At 43.4% G+C, this 21,256-nt stretch overlaps 1 protein-coding gene across 1 annotated transcript in view; it reads left to right on the top strand.

Moving 5' to 3' along the window:
• Positions 1–2,184: 2,184 nt before the first annotated feature.
• The window catches only part of cftr (cystic fibrosis transmembrane conductance regulator), a 32,599-nt gene continuing 13,527 nt past the window's right edge, over positions 2,185–21,256 (top strand). The window contains exons 1-13 of the mRNA XM_022743595.1: positions 2,185–2,259; positions 3,451–3,561; positions 6,479–6,590; positions 7,837–8,052; positions 8,822–8,911; positions 11,235–11,398; positions 11,599–11,724; positions 12,454–12,700; positions 12,805–12,897; positions 15,070–15,246; positions 15,343–15,534; positions 19,934–20,028; positions 21,130–21,216. Of these exons, the coding sequence (XP_022599316.1) occupies positions 2,207–2,259; positions 3,451–3,561; positions 6,479–6,590; positions 7,837–8,052; positions 8,822–8,911; positions 11,235–11,398; positions 11,599–11,724; positions 12,454–12,700; positions 12,805–12,897; positions 15,070–15,246; positions 15,343–15,534; positions 19,934–20,028; positions 21,130–21,216 (1,763 nt within the window). The 5' untranslated portion in view covers positions 2,185–2,206. The remainder of the gene's footprint in view (positions 2,260–3,450; positions 3,562–6,478; positions 6,591–7,836; positions 8,053–8,821; positions 8,912–11,234; positions 11,399–11,598; positions 11,725–12,453; positions 12,701–12,804; positions 12,898–15,069; positions 15,247–15,342; positions 15,535–19,933; positions 20,029–21,129; positions 21,217–21,256) is intronic.

Here is a 21,256-nt window from a genome sequence, read left to right as displayed (position 1 = left end):
ATCAATTATATATATTCCATATTTAGCAGATTTTGATATGTGTGTCTACCTGAAAGCTGAAATGAAAACTACACTCTTGCTGTACTTGTCTCATTAACCTAAATAAAAATAATCATCTTGGCCTCCACTAACTATTCTACAGACGGAAATCTAATTGGATTATTACAGTACTTGTCGAAAGTAAATTTATATATATATATATTTTATGAGCACATAGCTGGGGTGGGAATCAAACCCATGACTGTGTAACTATAGCACAGTCTCCATCGCCAGGAGGCTGCCCAGCTGTTTCACAGATACTGATGGGGATCAAATTGAGCTTAAAGGACCAGTTTGTATGATTTAGGGGGATCTACTGGCAGAAATGGAATATAATATTCATAGTTATGTTTTCATCAGTGTACAGTCACCTGAAACTAAGAATCAGCGTTTTTGTTAGTTTAGAGCTTGTTATCTACATTGGGAGGAGGGACCCCCTCCTCCACAGAGCCCATGCTGCCAATCTCTGACTCTACCACTTCCCACAGGTGGTCTACTAGATTCAGAAATGGAGGCTACTGAAGTTCACTGAACTCACGGTCATCTTCATGGAAACAGCTTGACACGGTGCACTATCAAGATGGTAGAAGTAGCCATTAAGAAGATGGTAAATTTTGGCCATGAAGTTATGGACATGGCCAGTGACAAAACTCAGGTAGGCTGTGGTTCTCAGACAATGATCGATTGGTATTAAGGGCCTGAAAGTGGCACCATGAGCCCAGAAGGCCGGTTGAGTTCATGGATTTCATGCTGTCGATGCCAAATTGTGACCTGTACCATCTGCCAGATATTTGATGTGAACATTAACTGAAGCTCCTGACCTATGCGTTGAACCGCTGTCACGTGATTGGCTGATTATAAAGTTATAAAGGTTATAAAGTGTTTGGTGAGTGTGTGTTTGTTCCAAGAGATTTACTCACCATGTGGCTCACTCTTGACTGCAGTGCTGACAGTGAGGATAAGACACATTTTGTGTGTTGAGATATTCAGGAACCAAAGGTTTACTGCATCCTCACATTTTTTTTATTTTTTATCTCTGTTCCCTCATGAAATGTCTGGAGGTTTTGATCCTCCCTGCTCCTGAAACTGTGCGTAACCTGACACTGATAACACGGTTTCAAGTTGATTTTTAGATGTCCCGGAACTGTTTCTGCTACTCTGTGAACGATAGGGAGGCAGCTGAGTGGAGCGAAATAAAAAGCCACAGCTTAGATCAGTCCACCTGCAGCAGCGTCTGGAATAACTTTAGTCTCTGTTGTTTTTCTTCGTCTAATTTATGTTTTACATGAGAAGTATGATGGTTTCTGCACAATGCACGAGAGAAGTAGCTGATGAAGGGACTTATTTTGCTTTTGATTTGACTGTTAAAATTCACAGATAAGGCTCTTAATTATGTTTCTGTCTGCTTTTTGTTTTTGCACTCATAGTTGTGATTTTAAAATTGTACACTATTTGTAAAGGGGCTTTTGGTGTCAGAGGAAATGTAGGAAACCTTCCTTGTGCAAATCAGTACTATAGTTTCGCTGTGCTTTAACAGACATTAACCTTTAAAAGGAATTAGAAACTCAAAACGTAGACAAATCAGAAAGATTATTAAAGACACGGAGTGGAAATAATTCCACGGGCCACTGACCCCTGGACTGTATTGTTCCCTGCATTACCTGGCACTGTATATGGATCAATATCTGTTTGCTCAGGCGGCCTCGGTGGCGGATCAGCTGGGGGGGTTTTTTGCCTCCTCAGCTTGTTGCCACAATATGCAAGCTGTGCTCGTCAGTGTGGAAATGACGTGTGTCTCCGCAAGTTTTGGCGAGCCCATAAAGGATGGACTGTCCTCTTCACTGTCACACTGAGGGAAGAGAGAACAGGACACCACGAGCCAGGAGAGAGAGAGAGAGAGAGAGAGAGAGAGTGAGTGGGACTTGACCGAGCGAGACTAACAGAGGATAGAGATACCAGTCTACCAGGGGTTTTTTTGGGGGGGAGGAAGATAACTGAGCAGTGACATCATATTTACTGGAGGCACAAAGTGGAGGCGAGGAACAGGCGGGCACCCTCTTCTCTTGCCTGTGGGAACGGAGCCACTCAGAGGGGGGGGACGCAAATGTGAGCGACGCGCACGGACACGACTCAGGTGCAGAGAAACCAAACTGGCGGCGCACTTAGGATGCAGAAGTCACCTGTGGAAGATGCAAACTTCTTCTCCAAGTTTTTCTTCTGGTAAGGCACGTTTGTTCTTCCCCCGTGTGTCCGCGGAGCCGCGGTTTGTCTCTGGATGGTAAGGTGCAGACGCAGCTCTCCCCGTGAAGATCAGTGCAACAACAACAACAACAACAAAAAAACCCACTGTAACTGAAATTGCACACACTCGCGTGCGAGAAAAAAATCTGATACTGATGAATCAAGCATTGCTAGTAATAAGTGTTACACTTGCTCCATTTCTCAGTTTGCACGCTTGATTGAAGAACTTTGAATAGATGTGACTCACCGCGCTGGACCGGCACGGATTGTTTGGTGAGGACAGTAAAAGTAACTGCGAAGCGTAAAAACATCGCAAGAAAGTGCCGTCATACTGTCAGGGACCATCTTCATTCATCCTCTTTTATTGCCTCTGAGAGAAATAACACCAGATTTTAAGTGGCGGCGCGACTCCGCAGAATTATCTCTTTATGGATCCTTATGACAGAAGTGCATTTGTGTCGCTGCCTCCAGGCGTAAAAATGCGCATCTGACGGTTTAAAACTGCGCTAAATGTTGGGTTGCGCTCTGATGAGGCATGCTCACATTGCGCACAACATTATTATGAACCATAATAACCAGTGGGGATTTAAAGTGCACCTATGGCACACATTAATGCTTTATAAATGTTGTTTTTCATCAGGATTTCTGTGCTTTAGTACTTTTACCTGTGGCATTTAATTTCCTCTAATACAGTACTGAAGTTCCATTGATGCATCATGTCCTCTCTCTCCTCACACAAATGAGAGGTCTCACAAGTCTGCTGTGTGTCACCCGGCTGGGACAGTCTTTCTTTTAAATGATTCAGTCACAGGGACCGGCAAACATCTGACTTTATCTCCCCTTCTCTGTCATTAGTCTGACTGTGAAACCTCAGGGATTACTCAGATTATAGCTAAAAAGCAGTTTACATTAAAGGTTCCAGACACTCCAACCCTGCAGGCTTTTCCTGTGACCACACAAAAACAAATACTGTGTCATCTCTCAGATATCTTCACCTGATTGACAAAAATGTATCTTCAGTGTGGTTGTTGATGTAGTGTCATATGTACCTGTACCTCAAGTTGATGTTCTAACCAAATGTTCTGCATCTTAGCTTCTGCTCAAGTGCACATTCGCTGGCTTCAATCAGCCGCTGCCCGACAATCCGTCTAATCTGTGCTTTCTCTACAGGTGGATGACACCGCTGCTGAGGAAGGGCTTCAAAAAGAAGTTGGACCTGTCAGATGTGTACAAGGCTCCTTCGTTTGATCTGGCAGACAACCTCTCTGAGCGACTCGAAAGGTTTGTGCAGTTTACAGTAAGCTTGTGTACGCGACTCGTGGTTTTGACCGACTGAAAGTGGAAATTTAAGGATCATTTACGTGGTTCCCTTTGGTCCAAACTGTGCCACAAGCTTGCACGGCGAGGAAAATGTATAATGACTCTTAATTATGTATAAGACAGTGTTTTCAGGTAGGCTTATTAAGGTAATGTCGCATCCTCTTGGGATAAGTTATTTCATTATAAATCCTTTTCAAAAGAATGATGTTACTCCCTCAGAATCAAACACCAAACGCTTCCTTGAAGAGCTGCCATTTTGCATTAATGTTCAGTCATTGCACACAGAAAACAGGGCATAAATTAGACCAGAATGCAATGCGGTGCGTGCAATGTCATCTGGCTGCACAGATAACTTACTTGTCGGTAGAGAGACACTCTGGGAAACCCATAAAATCTACAAATGGCCAAAAAATTGCTCTGAAAATGTCGAGGTCAGCTACAGCCAATGCACACAACAGGTACATTACACACTGTGTCTGGTGTGTGCATGACCAGCGTATATCAACAAAAACACATTCAGTGGAGACGCAGAGAAGCAATAACCCAGAAGTCTGCAGGCTTGATGTTTTTTTGTTTTTTTTTTTTTTGTACGTGCCCTTTACATGTGTTTACAGTAGCAGACCATCAGCCGTCCTTCTCTCAGAGTCAAGTTAAAATATGGGCTGGCATTTAAACGGGGCTAGACATAAACCAAACCTGTGTGTGCCAAACAAACAAGCAGACAACAGACGATGGACACGGTTTAACTCTTCCTTCTCTACTCTGTGTCTCTTGCTTTGTCTCTGACCCTTATACCTGCTGCCATATTTATTTCTCTTTCTCCCTTTTTGTCTTGTTTCATTTGTCCCTCTTGTTCTTTGGTGTCCTGGATTTCTCTCTCTCTCTCTCTCTCTCTCTCTCTCTCTCTGCCTTTTTGTACTTTCTCTCTTCTTTTTCTTCTTCATTTTGTGTCTTTTCTTTACTCTCATTAAATCATGTTGCTCTCCACAGTATTTGCCCCATAATCTTTTTTTTTTTTTTCCCCCATTATTGTCACTCTTTTCTATTCCTCTCCCGGTCTGTGCCGTCTCTCTTCCTTTTTTTTTTACAGCGCTAAACAAATGCCACATCTTTGACAAATCTTTCTTTTCTCAGGAGTCAGATGTTATCCCAAAGATTAAATACTTTTTTACCTTGCCTAACAACCGCAGCGGTGTCCCAAACCGGCCCCTGCCTCTCGGTCACCCAGGGGCCCGCGTCACGCTTAATGGTGCCAACAAGCCAGTTAATGTACATGGGTGTTAAAAAAGTTGACCTTTTAGAAAAGGGCCCAGAGCCCACCGGGTGATGAATGAGCAGCGGTGGGTGATTTCTTTTTTTGCTTTCATTATTCCGATCAGGCCGACAGTGAGGGCTTCTGGGAATGTGAACTTTAACTTCCATTGCAGCACGCTGTGTACCGTCAGCCCCCTTCATCACCCAGCTTGGCTCAACTCGATTCTACGAGCTCTGCTGACTTTTTTCATTATGCTGCAAATTACAAAATCAGATATAAACAAGAGATAGAAAGACAAAAAAAAAAAAAAGAGTCTAGCTTCTAAATCCAAAAGTTCTGTTTGGGTGCGCAGGGCTCCAACAAGGATACTTATATAGAACCGACCCACTTGGTTTGATACTGTGGTGGAATCGAAAAAACGCCTTCGTCACTTTCGATACCTAAGAAGTTAACGAGCAAAATCGCATCAGCGTCATTGAGCCAATGAGCTTGCAGCTTGCTCTGACCGAGAATGAAGAGTCACAGTAGTTCTGATGTCATTCGAGATGAGCATGAATGAGGTAATGACGGGACATGAATGAGTCGGTCTAATATTGTGGCTGAGCGTGCAATCTTTAAGCAAAGGGGATGGCTTTGGATCCTGCAGTGTGTTTCGTGTGTGTAAAATGACACTGGAACTCATTGGGATCATTTTTGTAGAAGGTAATAACCTGAGGTCAGGGTTTCCTCTGGCCCCTAAAAGTTAACGTGGGCAGCAGGCCGCGACAGAATGACTGTAACAGTGAAAGGAAACACTTTCAAATTTCGAGCAGCATCGATGCAGAAACTGTGTTTACTTTGCACCGGTCATGTCGTGGCTGATACTCGATCCATATAATAGGGTCAGTATCGACGCTGTTGCTGATCTGAGGGATCAGTTACATTTAATCTGCAAATTGAGACGAATACACTGTTGAAAACTTCTACTTCTGTTTGTCTTTTAGAGCTTGGTAGAATCCATTGTTATTTAACTTCAGGATATCAATACCTAGGATAACCTTGTCCACTTACTCTGTTTTTTTATCTCTCTCTTCCTCACTGGTCTGCCCTCCTTCCTTCTCCTCCTTTGCTCATCCTTTCTATTCTCCACTTCTTGTGCCATCACTCAGCGCTGAGCCGGTCAGCCAGATCACCCGGGTTATAAATGACGCCCGGAGAACAATGCAGCTACTTACTGTAGCTGTAACCGCCTGCCAGGGCGGTTGTGGGAAGTTAATCCAACAGTACTGTGACAAGCTTGCAACAAGGTGTCCATTTGCCCCAGTGAATTTCTTTCTAAATAAAAAATAAAGATGATTTCTGACAAATCTGCAAATTTAGCAGAGAAATAAACAAATAAAAAGTTTATTGTGTTTGTGAAAATAAATTTAAATGCACCGCAGCTTTTCATTCTGTGACTGAATCACCAGCCAAAGTTGTAGAAAGGACTATTAAACACTGGACAGCTGGTCTATTGCCAACGTAGTAGTAGACAAATAGAATAGCAACAGCCAAGCGTTGCTGGCATTTGGCTGGTGGATGTGTTATTCTCCCACCCCTGCCTGCACTGCTGTTTACTGTGTTGTAACTCTGTCCTCCCTGCAGAGAATGGGACAGAGAGGTGGTGTCAGCCAAGAACAAGCCCAGGCTGATGCGAGCGCTGGCCCGCTGCTTCTTCGGCCCCTTCGCCTTCTTCGGTGTCCTCCTCTACCTCGGGGTGAGTCCGTCGCTCCGTCCTGCACGGTGGAAACACTGACACAAGTTGGGCGGTTTCAGATATAACACCCATCATTCCTCGTGCACTGTTCGGTGTTAGGTTTGTTTATTTGTTGGTGGAGTGAATAAAGTTTTAGTTTGAACTCAACACTGTATAAAGTTGTGGAGGGGAATTGGTGACGTCATAACCTTGATATCATTTCACATTGGGCAAATGTGATGAAGGTGCAGCGTCCCACAACACACTTTCCTGTACGGCTTGTATAACCTTCATGGAAGAAAACAAAACCCCGACCACCATCACCCACTAAACACACATTAGAAAACATGAAATTAGCATTTGTAGCTATTGCGTTGGAATTTAAAATACCTGTTGTTGTATTTGACAACTGTTTTCCAGGGGTGGTGCTGTTATCTTAAGGTGTTAATTTGCCTCGGCTTTTGGCTTCAGCTGACTGGTTCAAAAGAATTAATTAAATTATAATATTGTTTGAGTTAAACATCCTTTTTTCAGTCAGCGTCGGTACAGACAAGCCTGCAGCGAATAGTTTCTGATTTATGTTTCTAATCTTGTTTTTATATATTTAAAGGCACTGATTGTCGTTAAGTAAACAACACAAAAATACAGTTTTCAACAATAGTTTTAAACATTCCCAGGGTTTCCATCCATCCAATTGCCAGCTCCGTGTGTGTGTGTGTGTGTGTGTGTGTGTGTGTGTGTGTGTGTGTGTGTGTGTGTGTGCGTGCTGTGACGTACAAACATCACAAGCATGTCTCACCGTAGTGCCACAAACCGCCTCACTGTCCTGGGCTTATGGGGAAGGGGGCAACAGCAGCCGTTGCATAAGTCAGTACAGTTGGAGGTGGTTGTCACGACGACGAGAATGCCTGTTAGGTGTTGAAGAGGCTGTGTGGGGAAAATGGAAAAGCTTTTGAAAAGGCTTTTAGTGGAAGCTGAAGGAGAATGTGGTCGTTGGATGTTCTTAAATATTTAGTAGAATCTCAATTATATGATGGTCAGTTGCACCTTGATGTAATTGTTATATAGACAAGTTGTGGATCCATTAATTTTATTTCTTTTAATCAAACTTAGATTAAAAAAGGAAAAAAAAAAAAAAGATTATGCACCTTGGTAGAGGTGATTTCTGTTTTGAAAAAACAGGAGTTAATTCAACGAGAAAGAAAAGTAAATAAAGGAAGTAGATTAAATAAACTTTTCTGTCCCGTTGTCCCATCTCTTATTGTAGGAGGCTTCCAAGACGGTGCAGCCTCAGCTTCTGGGTCGCATCATCGCCTCCTTTGACCCGTTCCACGCTCCGGAGCGGAGCCAGGGATACTTCCTGGCCCTGGGCCTCACCCTCCTCTTCATCGCCCGCTTCCTCCTGCTGCAGCCTGCCATCTTTGGCCTGCATCACCTGGGCATGCAGATCCGCATCGCCCTCTTCAGTCTCATTTACAAGAAGGTAAGAGGAGGGCGGCTCGTTTTGGAACGAAGACTCTGTTCTTTCTTTTTGTGTTTTGTACCTTTTTCATGTTTAAATTCAACTGGATGTGCATCAGCTGGTGTCTGGAGGGGATGGAGCTCGGACTGGATTTCATGAAGTCAAAAATTAATTCTGTTTTCCAAAGTAATTAATACAAGATAAGATGTTATGTCATTTATGCATTTTTTAAAAAAGAATGAAAACCACATAATTTGATGATCTGATCTTTTAATTATTATTTGCACAATTAAAAGTGACTTCATGTAGAGTTAGGGTTAGATGTTGGTAAATGTTGTGGCGCCGAGGGCTTTTCCCCTGATAACACTGTCAAACAGTCGCTACTTAAAACTGCTGCTGTAACATGTAGTTGTCGGTACAAGACAATACAACCCAGCTGATTAGATAGTAGTTTTGTTTTTGTTTTTTTTTGTGAGCATTCGTCAGCTGAAACAACATTTTTGTTTTTTTTTTTCTTCATGTTGTTTCTAAGAGTCGGGCCGTTCAGGAGCTACCTCATCAGCTAAATGCTTCCACCTTGTTTATTAGCATGCATGACTGAACGTTCCCAGAAAGCTTCTCACATGAGGAAGTCCAGCAGTGGCAATCCTCAGGAAGCTGTAAGGGCGGGGCCGGGGGGGTGACGGCCTGGTGTCAAAACCTGGTCACGCGTCACCGGCTTCCTCTCAATCCAATTCACTTTTTTCCCCTTTTTTCTTTCAACTGACCCGTGACCTTTCAACCTTTTCAGACCCTGAAGCTTTCCAGCCGAGTCTTGGATAAGATCAGCACCGGTCAGCTGGTCAGTCTGATGTCGGCCCACCTCAACAAGCTGGATGAGGTGAGAGAAAAACCCAAATGTTGTCGTTACATGACATATACACTGGAGCAGGTGTTTCTCTCCATTACTCCATCCCATCAACTGCTGCTCAGAGTCATTTAGATGCTCCAAATCCAAATGTACAGTCCCTGCCGTACACTGGCTGGCTGAGGTGACTGCTACAAAGAATGCTCCAGGTGTATGAAGCTGTGTGAGCAGGTGTGAGCAGGTGTCCTGATTCCTTAACATCTCATAGTGTCTGATGCATTTATTACGCCGCTGGATTTGGTTTTCACGTCTCATCACCAGTGACGGTGCAGAGCATCTACAGACTTTCCCTTTCACGTCGATCATCATTTAAGCATCTTATTTTTTTCTACTACTGATTAACTACTACATAACTCCAGCTGCAAACATGGCAGGGAAATGTAAGAAACGTGGATGAGGGTCTTACATGCCACAGCGTCCTGTTTTCACCTGGAGTACTTCAGCTGGTGTATCCGGCCAGGATAAGGTGTTTACATGTACAACACATAATTGGGATAGCATGAAAATGTAAACAAAGTATAAATTCCTACTAATGATACGTGAAGTTCACTGAAAGATTTTGTTCGCAAAATCATATTTTTAGAAATAGTACAGAGATTAATTGCAAACTAAGATTTCAATGCACCGTTTACTCCCAGACACCAGTGCACGTTATGGAGGTTTCTGAAGTACGCAGAGTGATATTTTAATAAAGTTTCAATGTGAAGAATCTTTGAAATTGACCTTTGGGTGCAGAAATCAAGTGACTGCTCTTTTGACTTGGAGTGCAGTAGTTTTCCACTCATAAATACCTGTTTATGTTGCTGTGGGCAGCATGAGGGAGACACCCTCACTGACTTCAGTGAATCCATCACCAAACACTCAGCTTTGTGTTCTTCATACTGAGGGTCTGGATCAGTACACACACACACACACACACACACACACACACACACACACACACACACACACACACAAAGGTGTGTGTACACAAGCAAAGTACTCTCTAACTGTGAATCGGCGTGGGACACAAATTTCTGATTAGGCAAGACGACATACCTGGAGGGCAAGTGTGTGTGTGTGTGTGTGTGTGTGTGTGTGTGTGTGTGTGTGTGTGTGTGTGTGTGTGTGTGGGCTGAGCTGAGTCTTGCCCTCAGTCTCACTGAGGCGCTGAATGTGGAAACACTCTGTCACCTGCTTTGAGACAATTATCACCTGGCTTGGATGTGGCCTGGCTAATGCACCACTCTCTCCTGGTGGGGGTTACCCAGTCTGGTTGTGTGTGTGTGTGTGTGTGTGTGTGTGTGTGTGTGTTTGATGAAAGAAGGGAAGTTGTGATATTCAGCAGAGTTGATTCCCTCAGGTGAGAGGATAAAGACGGAGCTTGTCGAGGTGAGAGCTGAGAAAGTTTCTCGTCTCTGCTGCAGCTGAGATTCATCAGCGCAGCGTTAACTGGGATGAAAGTGAATTCCTTAAAAAACAAAGTTTGCTTTTGTTTGTTTGATACATTCCTGTTTTTGTTTGTGTCTTTTGTTCCTCGCTCACTTCTTCCCACACATTCATTCTGTTGCCCCACAAACTTTTCATTCCCTGTAATGTATAATGGACGTCAGTATCTAAAAAAAAAAAAAACGTCACAACTCCTCAGTGGCCTGCGGTGAACCCTGACCTCTGACCTCACTGAGGTAAATGAAGGTGTGGACACCGGCGGTGCCTCACTGGTTGGATAACACCAGGTTCAAGACTCGACCGTGGTTAAAGTAATAAAGTCATATGAAGCATGCGTTATGTTTGAGTATTACATATTCACTCCTTCACTCCTTAAAACCACAAATGTATTTAAATAGACTCCTTCTTTCTTCTTCTACGACTTCCTATAATAACAAACCATAATATAACCCTCTTCCTGTACTCTCTGTCTGTACGCCCAGGACCACATGTTCCAAACCCTCTTGTTTTTACCAAAATACAGCTGAAGACACAGTTGCTGTTTGTTGCTAGCTAGCGTAGTTAGCTGCTCACTCTTTGTTGCACGGGGCTGCGTTTTGTTTATATTGATCCGAGCTCCTCAGAGCTCCTGGCCTTTAACTTCTCTAAGCCTCCTGCTCAAACCTGCAGGCAGTGAGGGTATGAAATTCAAACATAGGAACATAAGAACAGGTTTTTAGTTGAGTACTCCTTGAACCCGACCTCTGACCTCTGACCTCTCTCCGTGGAGGAGCAAAAATATCTTTCCTTATCGGAAACATTTACAGCTTTCCAGTCACCTTTTTTATGTACATTCATGTCATCTCTGTGTGTTGTGTGTGTACTCCAGAGTCTGGGTCTGGCCCACTTTGTGTGGATCACCCCCCTGCAGTGTATACTGTGTGTGGGTCTGATATGGGAGCTGATCGAGGTGAACGGCTTCTGTGCTCTGGCAACTCTGACCCTGCTGGGCATCATCCAGGCCTGGCTCTCACAGAAGATGGGACCTCACCGGTGGGGAAACACTATCGCACTTACACATTATACAACATTTTTGAACATCTTGTGCATATGTAAAACAGTGCACGCGAACACATCATGCACATATGCTTGTATGTATGTACGGATTCATGTTCGCACACAAGGTTGTGCATTCGTGCAGAAATCTTCATCCGTGTGTGATGCTGCTTTAAAAATCTGTCTCCTGCTGACAGGGCAAAGCGAGCGGGGATGATCAGCCGCCGCCTGGCTCTCACCTCGGAGATTGTGGAAAACATCCACTCTGTGAAGGCGTACGGCTGGGAGGAGGTGATGGAAACCATCATCAAGAACATCAGGCAGTAAGACACCACACACACACACACACACACACACACAACTATAGCAGTGTATCATCTGCTCATTCAAACTTATTATTATTTAAAGGCTCTTTAATCATTTTAAACATCCTCAGGTCAGGTATTGGCAGGTTTAGGACCAACTTGTGTCAGATTCAGGGAACCCAGCTTAGTTTTAGTGTCATTGTTTGCAACGTGGAGATTTGAACCAGTTCTGTTTTCATAAATTCACAGACAGTATAGAGGCCCCTAATCATATTACAGGTATCCTTTTTTATACTCCGTGTCCAGTATATTATGTGTCGTAGATATACTGTAATAAGTTGAACTGGAAAAAGACGCAGGCAGCACAGAGAAGTCAGCCGACATCACACCTGCAAGGCTTTGATTGTAGAGAGATGGAGTCGACCTGGTGCCACAAGTGAGAGAGAGATGTTAAAAACATGCGGTTTAACCTGCAGAACCACGCTGGCGTCACTGACGCTCATCAGTGCCAGGATCAGGAGCACTGTAATTGGCAAGTATATTAAACATACGGGAAAGAGTTTTGATGTCATGGTGCAGAAAAAAATGTTGATTAGTATCAGAGCTGACACGGAGATACCAAGACTTCACATTTACCTGAAGATAGCAGCATGAAAAACTGATGCACTGGTAACCACGGTTGCGATGTTCATGAAAGTTCCTCCGCTAGCTTCAGTATAAACTGAAACTACTCCCCTCCCTCCTCAGGGACGAGATGACGCTGACGAGGAAGATCGGCTCTCTGCGTTACTTCTACAGCGCCTCGTACTTCTTCTCTGCCATCTTGGTCATCGTGTCGGCCATCGTGCCCCACGCGCTCAGCAAAGGCATCATCCTGCGGCGGATCTTCACCACGGCCTCCTACTGCATGGTTCTGCGAATGACGCTGACCCGCCAGCTGCCGGGCTCCATCCAGATGTGGTACGACACGCTGGCACTGGTGCAGAAGATCGAGGTGGGTCCAGAGAGTGGTGTGGGGCCCTGTAGGGCGCCGTCAGTCGCCGCATCAGTTTTTATACCTTTACGTCCGTGTTGAGATCCTCTGTTTTTTTCCCCCAGGAGTTCTTGATGAAGGAAGAATACAGAGTGCTGGAGTACAACCTGACCACGACTGAAGTGGAGCTGGTCAATGTGTCTGCGTCCTGGGACGAGGTTTGTTCGTGTCCTCGTGTGTCAGAACTGAAAGTGATATGTGGTGAAAATAAACTTTATCTAATGTGTAAACAACATTGATTTAGTGACGTGCAGTCAAACGATGGGGAAGTGTTGTTTTATAGGAGGGATAACTGGTTGATGATGAAATGCTTCAACACAAAATCTCCTCCATTAAAAAGCTTTTGTTTTTTTAACAGCTGACAGGATTTTTTTTTCCTGCACAACACAAGTAAATTTGGTATTTTGATTACACTGTCTAGATCAAGTAAATTTGTTTAGGCATAATGGGAATCTGTGGAAATTAAAGTAAATTACATTTATTTAACATGTAGCCAAACACAATTCTAGATTTTGAATAATATTCCTGGACAACTTTCAGGATTATCTGGATTGCGTAACATGTGACTAAAACAAACTTAAACCCACTGCTGTGTGAAATAACTGTTTGTTTTTGTGCATCTGTGGACAACAGGCAAAAGTTTTACTGGCTTTTATCTGTGACGTTCACACACCTTTCGCTCTGAAGAATTGTTGATGCTGATTAATTATTAATGTCCTCGGTTTTGTGAGATCTTTCCAGGAAATGATCCCGAAATGATAAGGTTTATGGATGCTTTTGTTGCAGATGGATGTGTACACAGTGGAGAGCCGAGCATAACAAAATAAACTTTGAACTGATGCTAATAATCAGTTGTTTCTAAACCACGAGACAGAGCAGAGGGAAGAAACAAAAACAGTCAGATCGATTAACTTTCTTATTTCTAGATGATAACAGGCTGTAGTGCATTTACTGTGTGTGTGTGTGTGTGTGTGTGTGTGTGGGTGTGTGTGTGTGTGTGTGTGGGTGTGTGTGTGTGTGTGTGTGGGTGTGTGTGTGTGTGTGTGTGGGTGTGTGTGTGTGTGTGTGTGGGTGTGTGTGTGTGTGTGTGTGGGTGTGTGTGTGTGTGTGTGTGTGTGTGTGTGTGTGTTACTGGCATGTTTAAAGAAGCTAAACCTTAAATCCACCATGCATTATAGGTATAAATGTTAAGTTCCCATCATGACTGGGAGTGGGTAGTATAATCTTATCTATAGGCAGAGGCTGTAAACTTGGTCTAACAGGTGTGATTCATTGACCACCCAATACCGTGAGAAAACCAACATCCAACTGTGTGTGTGTGTGTGTGTGTGTGTGCGCCCCCCCCTCCCATCACTTTGCATAATTAATTTCCCCTGGTGTCGTCACCAAACTTTGCTGGGAACACTGAATCTCCCTTTGAGACTCAGAGTTGTGTTCATCACCTAATTCCCAGATTCTCCTCTTGCCTTCTCCTCTTCCTGGAATGTGCCACTGGCGGATGAATGGGAGGGGTGTTGCCTTTTCTTTACTGCTGACAGCATGTACGTCAGCTCATTAGAATGAGAATCGCACGGACGAAACCTACACAAACCACAGCGAGCCCCGGCATTAGAGGAACGCTGACCCATGAAATGTCACGGGGGTCAATGATTAAGCCGTGGAGTCAAGCAGAGTTCCCCTTTTTTTTTTTCCAAGATGTGTCACCCGTTAATCTTTACACAGACGGTGACAGAGGAGGTGAAATAAGGCCATTGTGAAGGTTCTGTCTTTGCAGAATCTCCTGTTTCTCACAGAGAAGTTTGAACTGATGTCACTGTCTTGACGGACGCACTCACTCAGCTGTGACGCCGCCGTTACGTGACGTGAGATGGGGGTGGTAGAGTGTGCCAAAGCATTGCACGGCACAGCCTAGCACAGTTAAAATGATTTGTCCCAAAGACGAATTCTACGGGCTTCATCTCGAAGTTTATTCACGTAGAATTAGTCAAATCTGTTGAGCTCGAGAGTGAATGTGTGATTATGAAAGGAGCAGTTGAAGGGTACACTCTGTTTAAAAAACTTAAAAACATAAGAAATATTAACAAATGCTGATGTTAGGGAGAAACATTATGAAATGACGATTGTCACTGGAAGCATATTCTGAGCTGTTCACTTTCAAATGCAATAACCTGTCTGAGCACAGATCATCAATTTATATCAACTTCTCTAATAAACAATTGATATTTTTAATCGAAAATCTGATAAAAAAACAGAACAATGTGCCTTTAGATAGTTCAGTATAACCGCCATCTAAAAAAAAAACCTAAAAAACCTCTAACCTTTTCCTGCAGGGCATCGGTGAGCTGTTCGAGAAGATCAAGCAGGAGAACAAAGCAAACGGACACCCGAACGGCGACGCCGGCCTCTTCTTCACCAACCTCTACGTCACACCTGTCCTCAAAAACATCAGCCTGTACCTGGAGAAGGGCAAGATGCTGGCGGTGGCTGGATCCACTGGCTCAGGGAAGGTAGGAATCATCTCATCCAAAAGGGATTTTAGTTGAGGTTCAGTCTCATCGCCGCTTAATGCCTCAGAAATAAAGACCCCCCCCAATTTCCTCCAGAGTTCCCTGCTCATGATGATCCTCGGAGAGTTGGTGCCGTCAGAAGGTAAAATCAGACACAGCGGTCGCATCTCCTTCTCACCGCAGACTTCCTGGATCATGCCGGGGACGATCCGTGACAACATCCTGTTCGGCCTGACCTACGACGAGTACCGCTACACCTCCATCATCAAAGCCTGCCAGCTGGAAGAGGTGCGTTCATTTTATCGTATCGTTCGTTCTGTTTTTTTTTCTCTCCCTTCCTCTGCACATCAGTAGGTTTTCTGTGGGTTATGGGTCGGTCACGGCGGCTGTCGCTGCTCGTGCAAACTACGCAGATCCTCCTGCTGTTTATTCATAACTCCACATAATTTATAGAAGAAACGGCTTCACCACTTTAATTTACAGGTCTGCAAACGTTTCTTTTTTTCCAATCTCCTGAGAAGTTTCCTGGAACGAACCATTTTTATTTTGTGCCAATTAGAGGTGAAGCAGAGAGGGATAAGTTGGTACACTGCCAGGTTATTTCTAAATGCTAAGCTAGCACGACCTTGAGGCTTTTATTCAAAGGAGCTTAAATGTGAAATGTGTCTATAAACAAACATACAATTCAGCATAAACGACAAATACAGTTTCCAATAATAAATATTAGTAATAAATATCCACTGGAGTTTAAATGGATGCACTGTCTGGAAGTCAATAATAAACTTAGCACAATTAACATCCAATGCCTTTATCATATTTAAGCGTCTAAGCAATTTAGCCAGTACATTCAGGAAACTTCAAACACATAAATGTCAGAAAATCTTACTTTAGTTACAGATGAACTTTTCGTTTCGTAGCAGTTTTATTTTCTGCAGTAAATTCATCTTTGGCAGCTTCCTGGGTCGGCTCTGTCGGAGCCTCTGCAGAGCGTCAAGGAGGTTCAGGTTTCCACCGTCCACATTTACACCCATTATGTCTCTCACACACACACACACACACACACAAAGACACACATGTTCGCACATTCTTTCTCATATGCTGATGCGCACACACGCACTCGGCGCTCTTATGAGCCCCGGCGCTGAGTGACAGCCTCTCAGCAGAATAATGTCTCCTCTGTTGCCATGGAAATCTCACGTTATTTCACTGGGATGGAATATGAGCTTGTTGTCGTCGTCCCCCCCGCGACGGACGTTGCAACACAGACGAGCTGTATGTGTAGATGATCAGGCCTGTGATTTAATATGAAATTATATCATCGCATATGTTTTACATTGTGGATATGTAAAGGTGTTTATTATTGTGGGAAACCCCTGAGCACTTTATTAGGAACACCTAATGTCATGGATTCCACAAGATGTTGGAAACTTTCCTCGGAGATTCTGCTCCGTGTTGATTTGACCGCATCACATCACTTCTCACACAGGTGATCTGTTCTACTGGGTTCACATCTGGAGACTGGGGAGGTCACTATAGGTCACTGAACTCACCGTCGTGTTCGTGAAAACCGGCTTGACACCAGACTTTTGTTTTGTGACATGGTGCATCGTCCTGCTGGAAGTAGACATTAGGAGATGAACTGTGGCCACACGGGGACGCACATAGTCGGCGACAATACTTATAGAGGCTGTAGTATTCAAATGATTATTGATTAGTTTTGGTCGTTCACATGAAGCAGGTTGGGTCCATGGATTGGTTGGTGGTTATCTGAGTTACTATAGCCTTCCTGTCAGCTCCAACCAGTCCGACCATTCTCCTCTCACCTCTGTCATCAACGAGGAGTTTCCGTCTGAGATTTTTTTTGGGTTTCGCACCATTCTGAGTAAAAACTCTAGAAACTATTGTGCATGAAAATCTCAGGAGATCAGCAGCTGACCTCTTGTCTGCAGGATTTCATGCACCACACTGCTGCCTGAATGAAATAACTGAACGAATAAGCAGGTGTTCCTAATAAAGTGCTCAGCAAGTGTACACATAAAAATAATACTAAATAACATAAATGTTTTATGATGTAAAGAAATAGATTTTTGACCCAGTTTCAGAAATGTTGACATCTTAGACAGATTTGACCTGTAATGAAATCATTCATCTATTGTGGGAATATAAACACATTGCAGTGATGTAACACTGAGTAACGTAATAGCCAAATACACAAAAATGGTCAAAATCACATTCTTGAAACACGTGTAAAAGACAGTGACATTTTTTTTTAAATGGTTGATATTTTAAATGCACATTATTAGTATTATGTATACTGAAATCAAAGCAGCAGCTCGTGCTGTCATATTTATTTACCGCTACGTCCCATTTCCTGTGACACTGACAGTGCCTCTGTGGTTTTGACAAAAACACAACATGTTGTCACAGCAAACAAAGCTGACGGGCGATATTGACGTCTCCGTGTAAAAAACAGCCTCCATTTAGTCTTTGAGGAGAGGCGTCGATGAAACTGAAATAACAAAAGCAGCATTGTGAGCAAATGAAGTTTTCCTATGAGCTCTGTGAGTGTTGACGCCGACAAACAAGAGACGATTTCCTCCTCTGGAGTTTCTGTTCAAACGGCCTCTAAAACGACAGTGTTGAGGGCAGAGCATTGTTTGTTGTAATGTGCTGTTTTCTCACGTCTTGTTCTGTATTGGTCTGAGATCACAGCAGGTGCAGTTTAAAATCATTTCCGCGTTTAATTAGCACCATTTTGAAAACCAATTTTCCAGTGTAAATGGTTTTTATTTAAAGGCACAATATGATCAAATCCATTTAAGGTTCGTTATGAAGGGATAACTTCGTAAGATAATTACCAATAACTTTTAAAAGCACCAATCGGAAAACATGAATCCTCAGTGCTCTGTCTCGCCAGTCGCTTCAATCGCTTTTACTGTAGGAAAAAATCCCCAAGGCAACCCTGACAGACGGGAGCGACAGGTGGAGCAGATCTGTCCAGACAGAGACGAGGCGTTTAGTGACGAGGGCTTGTGACTGTAACTCCTCACTATTGTTGCCCCCCTAAAGCACCAGACAGACTGCCATGGGTGGTCTTCCCACTGTAAACTCATCTTTTGCCTCCGCCCCTGTAGCCGCTGGCACCCGGCAGGTGCTTTTTGTTCACAGCGAGACACACAACATGTCTTTTTTTTTTTCACTGTGCTGCCTTATTTTACAAGCTGTTAAACAACCTGTTAACTTGAATCCCCCTACGCCGCTCCGGTCAGGACAGCGGAAGCTGACAATTAAAAAGGTAGGAAGTTTTAACGATGATAAACTTGTGCTGTCACTTCATCCTTATTGGTGTGGGGCGTCTCTTGTCATTATCAACTGCCACCAAAAACACACTGTGTGTCTCCACTTGTGACATCCTTCATGCGCCTTTCTTTCCTCTCTGTGGTTTGTGCCTTTTGTGATCTGTGATCATCTGAACATGAACTACTCTGGTTTCCAGGTAAAAGGTCGTGTGTGTACAAACGGTGTCTTGGTGTTAAACTGAGTAGTTTTTATTTTATTTATTTATTTATTTTGGTTGAAGCACGACAAAGAAAATAACATAATGTAACGTTATTGCTATAGATTTATATTTGGGTTGCAGAGATTTGTATTTGACTTAAATATATTTGGATTTATTGAGAGGGAGAGAGAAACAGAGAGAAAAGAAAGAGAAAAAATGTACTGTGTTATACTTGGTTGGATACACAGTGCTGAGATAAATTACCATTAAAATAACAATTTTTTAGTTCTTATACAGTTACAGTTTCATTAAACTGTGAAATAACATTTATTGTGCATGTTAGCAAATAAAGAGTTAGAGCAGTAAAAATGTTATTTGTTTAAAGCGCTCGCAAGCGTCGTGACCCAGAACACATTGTAAAGAATCAGCCTGTCACTAGATCACAAAACTCCATCTATGAACTAAACATTTGCACAAACACCTCATGGAATAAAACTCCTACAAAAAAAAAAGAAAAAAGAAGATCTGCAATAGTTTTTGCTGGAGTCTCTTTTAGGTTAAAACTCAACACAAGGACACTGTGCAAGGACAACAAGCCCTCATACAGTGCAAAGGGGGAAGTTCAAATAAAATATTTCCACCATTCAAGTGGTTAAAAACTCATCACGAGCTGGAGACACAAACAAAGCTTTTGCATCCTTGCATATTGCAAACATAAGATAAAGGTTTAAAACATTATCATCAGCTGAACTTCTGCACTTAAGAGCCGTCAGCGTTACTCCTCGTGGCCCAGTGTTGATGTTGTTTTCATTCCAGAGTTATCAGCAATGAGTGGATACAGTTAAAGGTTTACAGTATGTCTTCAAACCACTGACCTAGTTTCAGTAACTGCAGCATTTAGCTCACCGGTAGCGCGCCAGGCGCCCTGGTTATTCCATATTTAACTGACGTACCGAGGCAGTGCAGCGGGCGAAGAATCCAAAAATGTAGAAAAGAAATAAATAGGAACCGAAAGAAGAAGCAGAACTGATCAGTTTTACCTCGATAGACAACCACAGTGAAGCCAGTGGAGGCTGATATGGAAGAGTTGGTTCCACCGTCTTCACTGTCGGAACAAAAAAATGCATGTATGTTTGTGTGTGTGTGTGTGTGTGTTTACCCCGCTGACCCCCTGGTTTCCCTCTCTAGGACTTCGCCTTGCTGCCCGAGAAAGACAAGACGCTCCTCATCGAGGGAGGGGTGACGCTCAGCGGGGGTCAAAGGGCTCGCCTCGGCCTGGCCAGGTACTTCCTGTCTGTCGTTGCAGATCACCTCTGCTGATTAGTTATAATTACTGCCTCTGCTTTATTTAACCGTGTTGTTTTGCAATGGACAAAAAGAGGACGTGATTCAGAGAAAGGACAAATACCGGAGTCGCTCTTGTGATCAATGCTGAGCTCTTAAAAGACAAATACAGCAACATCTCCCGTTTCTTCACCACAGTCTTGTGTTGTGTTGTGTTTCAATTGAGAAATGGGCATTTATTCCTCTTAAGAGGGAAATCAAAGGGCCAAAATATCAGGTGCTCCACGGTGCATGGATCAAAGAGGGAGCTCCTCACGGAAAATAACCGACTGAAGAATTCACCAAACAACTTTCTTTTTTCTTCTCTCTCTCTCTTAAAAACCAACACGTGTTCACTTCTCCAGCCTTTACCAATGATCAGATGTCTTCACAAATCAATAAATAGAGAATTTCAATTTCAATTTCAGGGCCATAAATGACTGTTATCAATATTATCAGTACTACCCACTTCTACAGTAAGAGGCTCCATTCGCTGAAAGCCAATAAAAACATCTATATTTACAAATATGTAGGATTTGATTTGTCTCCGGCGGAGCTTCAGTGATGGTTCCCAGCGCTGTAAAGAGCCGAGCTTCTGCTGTACATAATTATAACCTGATAACAATCACCTATCGCTCTTATCTGTGTGTCTGTCTGACTGAACTAACTGTGTTTTATTGTCTGGCTTTTTAAATGACGAGTGCTTTCTACGGCCTCAAGCGCGGCTTTATTACTCCATTAAATCTCCGCGTGGATTACAGTCAGGCCGCCTCGTATTCACGTGCATTATTTATTGCTTTAGTGTCCTCGCATCAATTTGCAGCCACTCATCGGGTTTTGGCTTCCGTCATCGCAGAGAATATTCACGGGTATTGATTTATCCGCTCAGGGATCTGACTTCCTCATTTACACTGTGCAGTTTTCCTCTCTATCTTTTTCTGTTTTTATTCTGTTTTTCTCTTACCTTAACCCCCCCCCCCAGTGTTTTCCTTTCCTCTATGTTTCTCTCTTAACTCACTGTGAATGTGTGTGTGTGTGTGTGTGTGTGTTTTCTACCCCAGAGCCGTGTATAAAGACGCCGACCTCTACCTGCTGGATGCACCTTTCACCCACCTGGACATCGTGACGGAGAAAGAGATCTTTGAGAAGTGTGTATCCCAACAGAGAGGCTTTCATGTGGAGGAGGTG

This window comes from Seriola dumerili, unplaced genomic scaffold (genome assembly GCF_002260705.1).
Source record: "Seriola dumerili isolate Sdu_G_001 unplaced genomic scaffold, Sdu_1.0 BDQW01000070.1, whole genome shotgun sequence".
In the NCBI taxonomy this organism is placed as follows: Eukaryota; Metazoa; Chordata; class Actinopteri; order Carangiformes; family Carangidae; genus Seriola; species Seriola dumerili.
This window is presented reverse-complemented; position numbering and strand designations above follow the sequence as displayed.